The sequence below is a fragment of the Leptodactylus fuscus genome, chromosome 8 (genome assembly GCF_031893055.1).
Source record: "Leptodactylus fuscus isolate aLepFus1 chromosome 8, aLepFus1.hap2, whole genome shotgun sequence".
Taxonomy (NCBI): Eukaryota; Metazoa; Chordata; class Amphibia; order Anura; family Leptodactylidae; genus Leptodactylus; species Leptodactylus fuscus.
The window spans coordinates 81862209-81874302 of NC_134272.1; the positions used below are offsets into that span (position 1 = coordinate 81862209).

The 12094-nt window shown below is 46.4% G+C and overlaps 1 protein-coding gene across 4 annotated transcripts in view; it reads right to left on the bottom strand.

Moving 5' to 3' along the window:
* ACVR2A (activin A receptor type 2A) overlaps positions 1-12094 on the bottom strand; it is a 40945-nt gene that overhangs the window by 2778 nt on the left and 26073 nt on the right. Inside the window, exons 2-10 of one of the 4 annotated variants that reach the window (XM_075284529.1) lie at positions 10065-10272; positions 9612-9721; positions 9228-9382; positions 5690-5713; positions 4039-4182; positions 3300-3443; positions 2657-2802; positions 2451-2565; positions 2161-2299 (exon numbers count right to left, since the gene is read on the bottom strand). In XM_075284529.1, coding sequence (XP_075140630.1) covers positions 2161-2299; positions 2451-2565; positions 2657-2802; positions 3300-3443; positions 4039-4182; positions 5690-5713; positions 9228-9382; positions 9612-9721; positions 10065-10272 — 1185 coding nt within the window. Of the gene's footprint in view, positions 1-2160; positions 2300-2450; positions 2566-2656; positions 2803-3299; positions 3444-4038; positions 4183-5689; positions 5714-9227; positions 9395-9611; positions 9722-10064; positions 10273-12094 lie in introns of all 4 variants that reach the window. The other 3 variants (XM_075284528.1, XM_075284531.1, XM_075284530.1) reach the window with 3 other exon arrangements.

The window sequence follows — 12094 nt, forward strand, 5'->3', positions numbered from 1 at the left end:
CACAATTACACATTTAATTATTATCAGGTATATACATATATATAGATCTATGACCTCCGACATGTGATTTCTCTGTGAGCTAAACCAAAATCTCTTCTCAGTCCCGTTTAGACCTCAATGTATCAGTGCAGGCTATCTATAGTATCTATCTATCTATCTATCTATCTATCTATCTATCTATCGGAAATACAGAATCCTGCAAAGTGGAGACCGGGGTGCAGGTGTGAACCCACTCTCAGTAAATAGGTCGGTCTATCTATGTACTTATCTATCTATCTATCTATCTATCTATCGCCTATCTATCTATCTATCGCCTATCTATCTATCTACATAGCTATCTATCTCCTATCTATCTTACTATATACAGTCCTATGAAAAAGTTTGGGCACCCCTATTAATCTTAATCATTTTTAGTTCTAAATATTTTGGTGTTTATAACAGCCATTTCAGTTTGATATATCTAATAACTGATGGACACAGTAATATTTCAGGATTGAAATGAGGTTTATTGTACTAACAGAAAATGTGCAATATGCATTAAACCAAAATTTGACCGGTGCAAAAGTATGGGCACCTCAACAGAAAAGTGACATTAATATTTAGTAGATCCTCCTTTTGCAAAGATAACAGCCTCTAGTCGCTTCCTGTAGCTTTTAATCAGTTCCTGGATGAAGGTATTTTGGACAAACAATTCAAGTTCAGTTAAGTTAGATGGTGGCCGAGCATGGACAGCCCGCTTCAAATCATCCCACAGATGTTCAATGATATTCAGGTCTGGGGACTGGGATGGCCATTCCAGAACATTGTAATTGTTCCTCTGCATGAATGCCTGAGGATTTGGAGCGGTGTTTTGGATCATTGTCTTGCTGAAATATCCATCCCCGGCGTAACTTCAACTTTGTCACTGATTCTTGAACATTATTCTCAAGAATCTGCTGATACTGAGTGGAATCCATGCGACTCTCAACTTTAACAAGATTCCCGATGCCGGCATTGGCCACACAGCCCCAAAGCATGATGGAACCTCCACCAAATTTTACAGTGGGTAGCAAGTGTTTTTCTTGGAATGCTGTTTCTTTTTGGACGCCATGCATAACGCCTTTTTTTATAACCAAACAACTCAATTTTTGTTTCCAAAATGAAGCTGCCTTGTCCAAATGTGCTTTTTCATACCTCAGGCAACTCTATTTGTGGCGTACGTGCAGAAACGGCTTCTTTCTCATCACTCTCCCATACAGCTTCTATTTGTGCAAAGTGCGCTGTATAGTTGACCGATGCACAGTGACACCATCTGCAGCAAGATGATGCTGCAGCTCTTTGGAGGTGGTCTGTGGATTGTCCTTGACTGTTCTCACCATTCTTCTTCTCTGCCTTTCTGATATTTTTCTTGGCCTGCCACTTCTGGGCTTAACAAGAACTGTCCCTGTGGTCTTCCATTTCCTTACTATGTTCCTCACAGTGGAAACTGACAGGTTAAATCTCTGAGACAACGTTTTGTATCCTTCCCCTGAACAACTATGTTGAACAATCTTTGTTTTCAGATCATTTGAGAGCGGGCTGTCCATGTTCGGCGACCATCAAACTTAACTGAACTTGAATTGTTTTGTAGAAAGAAATGGTCCAAAATACCTTTATCCAGGATCCAGGAACTGATTAAAAGCTACAGGAAGCGACTAGAGGCTGTTATCTTTGCAAAAGGAGGATGTACTAAATATTAATGTCACTTTTCTGTTGAGGTGCCCATATTTTTGCACCGGTCAAATTTTGGTTTAATGCATATTACACATTTTCTGTTAGTACAATAAACCTCATGTCAATCCTGAAATATTACTGTGTCCATCACTTATTAGATATATCAAACTGAAATGGCTGTTGCAAACACCAAAATATTTAGAACTAAAAATGATTAAGATTAATAGGGGTGCCCAAACTTTTTCATAGGACTGTATATATCTCCTATCTATCTATCTATCTATCTATCTATCTATCTATCTATCTATCTATCTATCTATCTATCTATCTCTCGGGTAAGGATCAGGTTGTTGTTTTTGTGTTGTCTGTTACGACACGTGTTCGAGGCCTTACTGAAAATTTGCCCACCAATGCCACTAATGTCGGCCTAGTCGCACGATTCTGAGCAGGGGCTGATTCTGGACTCACCATCAGACGCTGTGCACCGCGACGCCAGTTCCCAGAGAACTAAGCCGAATGCATACATATCTATCCTCAGGAAGGCGTCTCTCTGGAAATTGATAGCGCCCTCTAGCACCTCCGGGGCCATATACCTTCTAGTGCCCACCTGGAAAACAAAACTGCATGTTAGGAAAAGCTGTGCCCGGCGCAGAGAGGTAACAGCGGCCGCCATCAATGAGTGGATTAAACATGGCGTCCGTCCACCTCCTCTATAAGGCAGGCAGCCATGGCGGTGATTGTATTACACAGGACATTACCTGGCCATGAGTATCGCCCGCTGATTTACCCGCTTCAAACTTCAATGCGAGGCCAAAGTCCGCTATACACGCCGTCAGGTTGTTTTTCAGGAGTATGTTTTTACTCTTGATATCCCTTTAAGATGAAAATCAGAAATCAGTGATTAGAAAGTAATGACCGGGACAAAGTGGAGGCAAGAAACGATAACGGCGATGAGGAAACGTACCTGTGCGCTATGGCGGGTTTATGGCCATCCTTCAGACCTGGGATATCTTCATGGAGGTACGCCAGGCCCCGGGCCATGGATTCAGCAATGTGGTAGAGTTCATTCCACGTCACCACATTGGCTTTGAGAAAGTCGGTGAGTGAACCCTGTGGGGGGAGGGGGGAAGTTACATGTTAAAGGGGTTGTCCAGAGTAGGAATCCTAAGGTCATACCCCCTATTACAGAACTAGAGTGTCCTTTATTGTATTACACAAAACTTATTGGATGGAATGGACAAAGTGCAATGCAGAATGTTGCCTGTGGTGGCGCTGCAGGGAAACTGAACACTTACTGTGATGGCTCAGGGACACTTTCTGATGGGTTTACCATCATAAGACAATTCTAATATAATAGGGATTGCCCAAAGCAGAAAACCTTTGAAGTCTAATACATACATGCCTACGTTCCCCGTCCACACGCCCATCTGAATAAGGGACTGACAAAGCATAGCCAAGTACAGCGCCCGGCTAGTCCCTGCAAACAACAAGTGCCCACACATGACCACCGATCAGACACTTCTACCATAGGGGACAGGCGTTTGTGGTCCATCCCCTGTAGGGGGCAGCTTTTACACTAAGCCCAGGGATTAGAGGACACCGCTCACCTTTTCGTGGAACGCCGTTATGAGCCACAGATCCGTGTCCAGGTTCGTGCCTCGCTTCTCTGCGCCGATGAACTGCAGGATATTTTCGTGCTTCATACCGGGCAGGCTGTAAATTTCATATTCGTTTTGCCAAGACAGCTTGTCCTGAAAGGCGGAAACAAACAGCGTTCTATTAGCGCGGCGCAACGACGGCCCAACGACCTGTTATACGGGCCTGCAGGTTTCATTTTAGATGCATTGAAATAAAACAAAAAATACAAAGAACGTTCCCCGCCGTTTCTGTATCTGCTATACCAGGGGTAGGGAACGTACGGCTCGCCAGCTGTTGCAAAACTACAACTCCCAGCATGCATTCTGGCTCTGCTGTTCTTGGACCTCCCATGGAAGTGAATGGAGCATGCTGGGAGTTGTAGTTTCACAGCAGCTGGAGAGCCAAAGGTTCCCTACCCTGTGCTATACTATGTGTTGCAATGGAAACAGACTACGTGTGTGTGTAGTCTGACTTTGTAGTTCTGTCCCTGCCGGATAGGCAAAACCATTAAAAAGATACTGGGGTGTAAAGCAACGCATACCAAACTGCAAAATTTGGGGCATCAATGAGGCTTGGTCTTGAAAGGGTTAAGACAGAAGCTGACATAATGGATAACATTTCCCAAAAAACAACCCTCCTTACTTTAGTATTGCGAGCGGAGAGAGGAGGCTGGAATGAGGCGCCGTGTCGGGACACGCCAGGACATACCTGTACGGGGAATATCTTGACAGCTACCAATTCGCTTAATAACTGCGCCTTCCACACGCAACCGAAGCGCCCTCGAGCTTTCACTTCCAACAACTGCAGAGGCTTCAGACCCAGCAGAGGAGAAGGCGGGGGAGGGCCCGGGTCCTGCAAGAGACACAAGGGGTTAACACAGGCCTGTATTATGGCAACACATCAATGCCCTGCCGGTGACGGACATGCAGAGCCTACGCTGCAAAGCATCACACGCGACGTCACTGCCACCCAAGACCGACCCAAAGTCATCAGAAAGGTGTTAAAAAGGTGCCTGTTAACCGTTTACTGGATGCACTTTAACGGACATGCAAGAAATTTAAAAAAAAAAAGTGACATCCAATAAGGCCGTAGTGACATCAGCCAGCTTTACCTTGTTCCTGAATGGCATATCTGCCCAATGAGGCCCATCATCCTACAACGTGTACTGTATATAGTATAGGATGGCCATGGGCGGTGAGGCCTAAACCAGGGACACCTTACATAGGCCGTCACCCAGCTTTCCCAGGAATGGAATTAGCCTTTATTATCCTCCCACAATCATAACTTATCCCCAACCCACAGGACTGTGGGTGACCATGGGGGTCTCCGCCATCGGACCCCCCCACCAGACATGTATCCCCAAGCCTCAGGATACGGGATAGCTTGTGAATGTGGGAAACCCTTTTAACAACTCCAGGACTCCATCGATCCCATATAATGTTCATTTTAGGTGGAAGTGATCCCTAAAGGGTTACTGGATTTTTTAACAAAATGTGCAAAAATTAATGGGGACATTTTTTCCCCCCTAAAACAGCACCTGTAAAGCATGCCCTAAAAGATCATGTAGCGGGGTCCTCGTGTCTGCGGATTCATTTCATAAAATGTAATATATTCTTATTACTGTTTATTTATATGGCGCCATTAATTCCATGGTGCTTTACATTTGGGGGTCTTCTAAACGATCAATGCCCTCATAAAAAGGACACCACTAGGGGGCGTTACTGTATACTGAGGGGTTGTCTCTTCTTGGCCAACCATATTATTAATGGGGGGTCTGACACTGAGCTGCGTGAGGGGACTGCAGTTTTATAGGGACCCCATATCACCGGGCGCAGTCATGTAAGGGTGCCAAGAGTTGGACCCCCGCCAATCTAATATAGATGGCACTACATAACCTGTATGCAGGGAGCGCCCTCTAGTGGTGCCTGCAGGTAAACAGAGATCTAACGGATAGTAAAACATATTAAGAAATGAATCGGCAAAACAACTGGAGACCATTGACCTAGAAATAAAAAATGGCGGCGCGTCATGGCCGGCCCCACACGTCTATACAACATAAAGTGACCGCATGTCAATTCCGTAACGCATTCCCTGTAACAGTGTGCAAAGCCATATATATGTTAGACAGGGTTAGGCAGTGTCATGGTCTATAGACTCTATAGAGGTCTCCGAGTGTCCAGCCCCGTGGCGTGAGCAAGCTCGCAGGCTGATGCGGCTCCATGTTACAGCACAAAATAGGAGATAGAGAGAGGAATTAAAATATAAAAATAAGTAAAAAAAAAAAATAAATAATAAGACGACAAATTGTTCTCATGCAGTAGCGCTGGAGGTTACCGATCCGTGGACACGAGTCTCTTACCTCTATCATTATGTGAAAGGCGTGCTTGTGAAGAAAAACACATATGCAAAAGGAATTACTATCCGCACCTCAGTAACACTTACGGTCATTTTACATTCCTATAATTGCATGTGCTCATAGACTCCTCCCAAGAACACAAAGAAAAAATATCAAACAAAAAAGGTCCAAAAAAATATCCCATCAAAGTAAATAACGTGAGATCGATCACATAGGAAGGGGCGCAGGCGCAGTTCCAATTCTCTACCACAAGAGGGAAGTGTTGTCATAGAGACTTCAGGCTGATACAAGGAGGAGGCCGCAGACAGCCAAGTACAAGGGGGACCTCACCCCAAAATCTCTACCCTCAGCCTGACAACAGGGATAAAGCTGCTGAGTGCAGGAACACAATCTCTGCCTGTGACGCAAAACATCAATCCCTGCAATCCTGGACTGGGACTGAGCCTGCAAAAGGGAAATTACACCAAAAACTGATCAGCCGGAATTACCAGAAACCAACCCCCCCCCCCCCCCCCCCCCCGAGAATAAACCTGCAGAGGAGGCGCATAGAGACCCAAATCTATAAGACCGGGCAATCTCGTAACTACAACCAAAAACACATTCAGCTCACAAGAGCAACAGCAAGGTGCAAAATATCACCAGAACCTGCAGTGGCAAAGAATAAACCTCCAAACAACCAATAATCATCACATCCAGAATTATACTCCAGAGCTGCACTCACTATTCTGCTGGTACAGACACTGTGTACATACATTACATTACTTCTCCTGTATTATACTCCAGAGCTGCACTCACTATTCTGCTGGTGCAGTCACTGTGTACATACATTACATTACTTATCCTGTATTATACCCCAGAGCTGCGCTCACTATTCTGCTGGTACAGTCACTGTGTACATACATTACATTACTTATCCTGTATTATACTCCAGAGCTGCGCTCACTATTCTGCTGGTGCAGTCGCTGTGTACATACATTATATTACTTATCCTGTATTATACTCCAGAGCTGCACTCACTATTCTGCTGGTACAGTCACTGTGTACATACATTACATTACTTATCCTGTATTATACTCCAGAGCTGCGCTCACTATTCTGCTGGTGCAGTCACTGTGCACATACATTACATTACTTCTCCTGTATTATACTCCAGAGCTGCGCTCACTATTCTGCTGGTACAGTCACTGTGTACATACATTACATTACTTATCCTGTTTTATACTCCAGAGCTGCGCTCACTATTCTGCTCGTGCAGTCACTGTGTACATACATTACTTATCCTGTATTATACTGCAGAGCTGCGCTCACTATTCTGCTGGTACAGTCACTGTGTACATACATTACATTACTTATCCTGTATTATACTCCAGAGCTGCGCTCACTATTCTGCTGGTACAGTCACTGTGTACATACATTACATTACTTATCCTGTATTATACTCCAGAGCTGCGCTCACTATTCTGCTTGTACAGTCACTGTGTACATACATTACATTACCTATCCTGTATTATACTCCAGAGCTGCGCTCACTATTCTGCTGGTACAGTCACTGTGTACATACATTACTTTACTTATCCTGTATTATACTCCAGAGCTGCGCTCACTATTCTGTTGGTGCAGTCACTGTGTACATACATTACATTACTTATCCTGTATTATACTCCAGAGCTGCGCTCACTATTCTGTTGGTGCAGTCACTGTGTACATACATTACATTACTTATCCTGTATTATACTCCAGAGCTGCGCTCACTATTCTGCTGGTACAGTCACTGTGTACATACATTACATTACTTATCCTGTATTATACTCCAGAGCTGCGCTCACTATTCTGCTGGTACAGTCACTGTGTACATACATTACATTACTTATCCTGTATTATACTCCAGAGCTGCGCTCACTATTCTGCTGGTACAGTCACTGTGTACATACATTACTTTACTTATCCTGTATTATACTCCAGAGCTGCGCTCACTATTCTGCTGGTACAGTCACTGTGTACATACATTACATTACTTATCCTGTATTATACTCCAGAGCTGCGCTCACTATTCTGCTGGTACAGTCACTGTGTACATACATTACATTACTTATCCTGTATTATACTCCAGAGCTGCGCTCACTATTCTGCTGGTACAGTCACTGTGTACATACATTACATTACTTATCCTGTATTATACTCCAGAGCTGCGCTCACTATTCTGCTGGTACAGTCACTGTGTACATACATTACTTTACTTATCCTGTATTATACTCCAGAGCTCTGGAGTATAATACAGGATAAGTAATGTAATGTATGTACACAGTGACTGTACCAGCAGAATAGTGAGCACAGCTCTGGAGTATAATACAGGATAAGTAATGTAATGTATGTACACTGACTGCACCAGCAGAATAGTGAGCGCAGCTCTGGAGTATAATACAGGATAAGTAATGTAATGTATGTACACAGTGACTGTACCAGCAGAATAGTGAGCGCAGCTCTGGAGTATAAGTAATGTAATGTATGTACACAGTGACTGTACCAGCAGAATAGTGAGCACAGCTCTGGAGTATAAGTAATGTAATGTGTGTACAGGGTGACATGATGCTCCTCGGTCACCTCGCCGCGGCCTCTATATACCAGACTATTACAGATCCTTCTTGCTAGACTTTTTCGATGCAAATTCATTTTGTGTGTGAATTGAGCTGAGCTCTGCAGTCGGAGAACCTCTGATCCAATCACCTTAATGCTCCTTGGTTTCCCCTGCGCGTCCCCCTTGTCAGATTACAGGGGTCTGGGGTTTTTGGTTTAGCCTACTCAGCAGTTCCCGCGTCTCTTATTGATGGAGGACGCTGATGCTATTGATACAGACTGTCTCGCTCAGCAGATACATCACTGCTAGAGGAGGACACTGCCGAGCTGTACATGGGGAGGGGGGATACAATATACAACTACACCCCCCACCCCCAATAGTGCCGCTATTACCCTCCACTGAACCTTATACGCACACTTACATCACTACAAGAGGACAACAACATAACCCTATTAACCCAAAAAGGAGCTAAAGACCATTCTCCGCTGTCCCTGGTGTCTGAGGACTACAAAGAGGGGCCGATTATCACAATGGAATCCCCCAAATACAACGTATCCACTGTCACCACCATTATCACTGGACTCCTGGGAAATGAATGTGTCCATCAGAGAAACATCCGCTATACAATCTATAGGGGGCAGTACCATATATTTGGAGATGGGTGTCTGAGCCAACCAGTGGGACTACTGCCCCCTGCTGGAACGGAGTAGTAGCTGCATCATTCATTTCTACAGGACGGCCAAAATAAATCCCAGCCATCTTGGACAGTCCCACTGAGCAGAGCAGAGACCGAGGCCCCCTATTTGTGTGACTGATGGGGGTCCTATAATAGGTATAAGCACAAAATGGGGGCGCCACACTGGAGAACGTGGTACCCTATAACAGCAACATTAGGGACGTACCCCAGGACACCCCATAACCAAACACTATACAACAAGGTAAGCTGTACGATAAGCGGGGACCTACCTGTGTCGGGACCAGCACCGGAGGGTAAGCCAGCTTATGGTGACGATACATCCAGAAGGAGATGAGGACGATGACGGCGAATCCCATGATGGGCACCAGAGTATAGAGCAGAGTATTGAACAGGGCCGGCTTCTGCGGATACGGATTCGAGGTGGCTGCAAGGAAAACTAAACAAATCAGCCGGGGTCAGACATGGATAGATCTCATCAGAATCAATCCCCCCCACCCCACCCCGCTCCCACTAAACCATTCCCTATTAAGTATGTGATCCCTCCGCCGCCCACCAACCAAAACTTCTAAGACCCATTTTGAGAACGTCCCACAAACACAGCTCTAGGGTAGAAGCTGCGGCACGCCCCTTTAAGTTTTTAGATGACAACTTACGGTGTGTGACCTCCATCTCCGGGGAGTGGAAGAATCGCTCGTTGCAAACGCTGCCTTCACAGCAACAGAAAAACACGTCCGGGTTCTCCTTTCTTTCGATGCAGTCGCTCCTGCAGGAAGAAAAAAAAGCCATATTATTAAATTCATCGATAAAGGAGATCCTAAAAAACAATGGGATCGGGCCTCCAGTACGGTGACCCCCCTGGACATTGCGCCTCACACAGCACAGTCATCTATACTTGGCCGACTTTTATAGGAAAGTGTACACTAGGGGGCGCAATGACCCTCACAGTTAGACATGGGTTGGATTTCCTTAGTGTCATGGCGCCCTGCTGGTCGCACAGATGAGCGGAGATCCCAGCGGATCACATCTGTATCTCAGCGCTTTCCCTGAAGTGTAACCTTAGTCCCAGGTACTTGGATATACCATGAAGGGCCGGAGCGCCCCCTTACCTGTCATAACAATTGATATCATCCAGCCAGCAGCCTTGCTTCAGGATCTCTATGGAGCCGGAGTTATTCTTCCACGTGGCGAAGCAATGTCTTCTCTTGTCGTGGTCTCCCGCGCAGCGCTCGATGCCGCTGTGATTCGTCTTGTCCTTCTCCCAGCTGGCGTTATAGAAAATACATTCCTGGGTCTCCGATCGCCCCAATATGGCTCCTGTAAACAGCGGGAAGGAGAAGGGTTAACACGCGAGGCCTACGCGCGCACCGAATACATTTAATGACCATTTAATGTAAATATTGAACCGGTTTTACGAGGCGGATTAAATCTACGTGGCCAATGATGACGAGGTTGGCAAATCGCTGCGATCCCAGACATTTTACAGCAGTGCCTCACATGGAGGATGAGGACAACGGCCATCCATCACCACTGACCCACTTACACCCAGTATGAGGAGTTTGCTTAGCCATTCTATTAAAGTGAATGCAGGAATGCGGCGCCCTCTGCAGGCAGGTCAGTATCAGATGTGTAGGGGTCAGGTACCTGGGACCTCTACAGATCAGCTGGCTGACGGGACTGCAGGGTTCAAGTTGCTGTTTGCGGTGCACAGGCCCATGAAGTCACATGACTCAGTCCCATTCAAGGAACGTATGGGCCGATCTAGCGGGGCTGAACCGTCCAACACATCAGCGTGCAAGGCGCACAAGCCGAAAACAAGTGTGCACATTCCAGTCATTCCAGGGAGAGGTTCAGCTGTAACCTAGAAAGGTTAAAGACGGGCTAATGAATATTAGGAAAGGTCAAACTGCAGATGCCAGAGGTCAGAGCGACAGGCAGCCAGAAAATGTCCTTAAAGTGTTCCCGTCACCCATAGACTTATTTTTAGGATTGTTCACAGCGACATCTCCATAGGTTTTCTACTGGCAGTGCCTGGAATTCACTTGAATGGGACTGAACTACTCTAAGCTGCAATACCAGGCACAGCCACTGCTGAACACATGGCGCCATTGTGCCATTGTGTGATCGGCAAGATGATCTGATCCAGAACATATACTATAGTGGCAGTAGTCCTGGAAAGACCCTAAAATACTAAGCAATGGGCGCCCCCTAGTGGTACCCACAGATAGGCAGAATTTGGTGATTTTCAGCTCCAACCTCTCTAAACATTACAGAATAATGACCTATAACCACTGGTGCAGTATTAAAGGGGATGTCAGGACTATGATCTTAAGCTCTACCTCCACGTCTCAGGCCAGATACATCACGCCCAGGGGTCACATGACCACGGTGCAGCTCAGTCCTACTCCAAGGAATGGGGCTGAGCCGTAACACAAACCACAAGCACTGCACAGCATCAGTATGGAAGCCCTAGAACGTCCCTTTAATACATCCTGGGGCCAAGCGTTCAGCAATGGCAATAAAAACCCAAAAAGCGAGAGTATTATTGCAAGTCCTGGTTATGAGAGGTCTCCAGTGACTTCAATAAGGAAGCGATATAGATCCGGTCTGATAAAGATCCCTGCGTCCCCCGGCTCCAGCGTCCCCTCCCCCACCCACTAGAATGGAAGAGAAAAACATGTTGTGTGTGTGTGAAGCGAGCCTGGAATATGGAGACGTGTGGGGACGACTGACAGAGCTCAATAGTAAGGGCTCAGCGGGGCGAGGGCCGGCCACGGACAGAGCTCAATAGTAAGGGCACAGCGGGGCGAGGGCCAGCCACGGACAGAGCTCAATAATAAGGGCTCAGCGGGGCGAGGGCCAGCCACGGACAGAGCTCAATAGTAAGGGCACAGCGGGGCGAGGGCCAGCCACGGACAGAGCTCAATAATAAGGGCTCAGCGGGGCGAGGGCCAGCCACGGACAGAGCTCAATAGTAAGGGCACAGCGGGGCGAGGGCCAGCCACGGACAGAGCTCAATAATAAGGGCTCAGTGGGGTGAGGGCCAGCCACGGACAGAGCTCAATAATAAGGGCTCAGTGGGGCGAGGGCCAGCCACGGACAGAGCTCAATAGTAAGGGCACAGCGGGGCGAGGGCCAG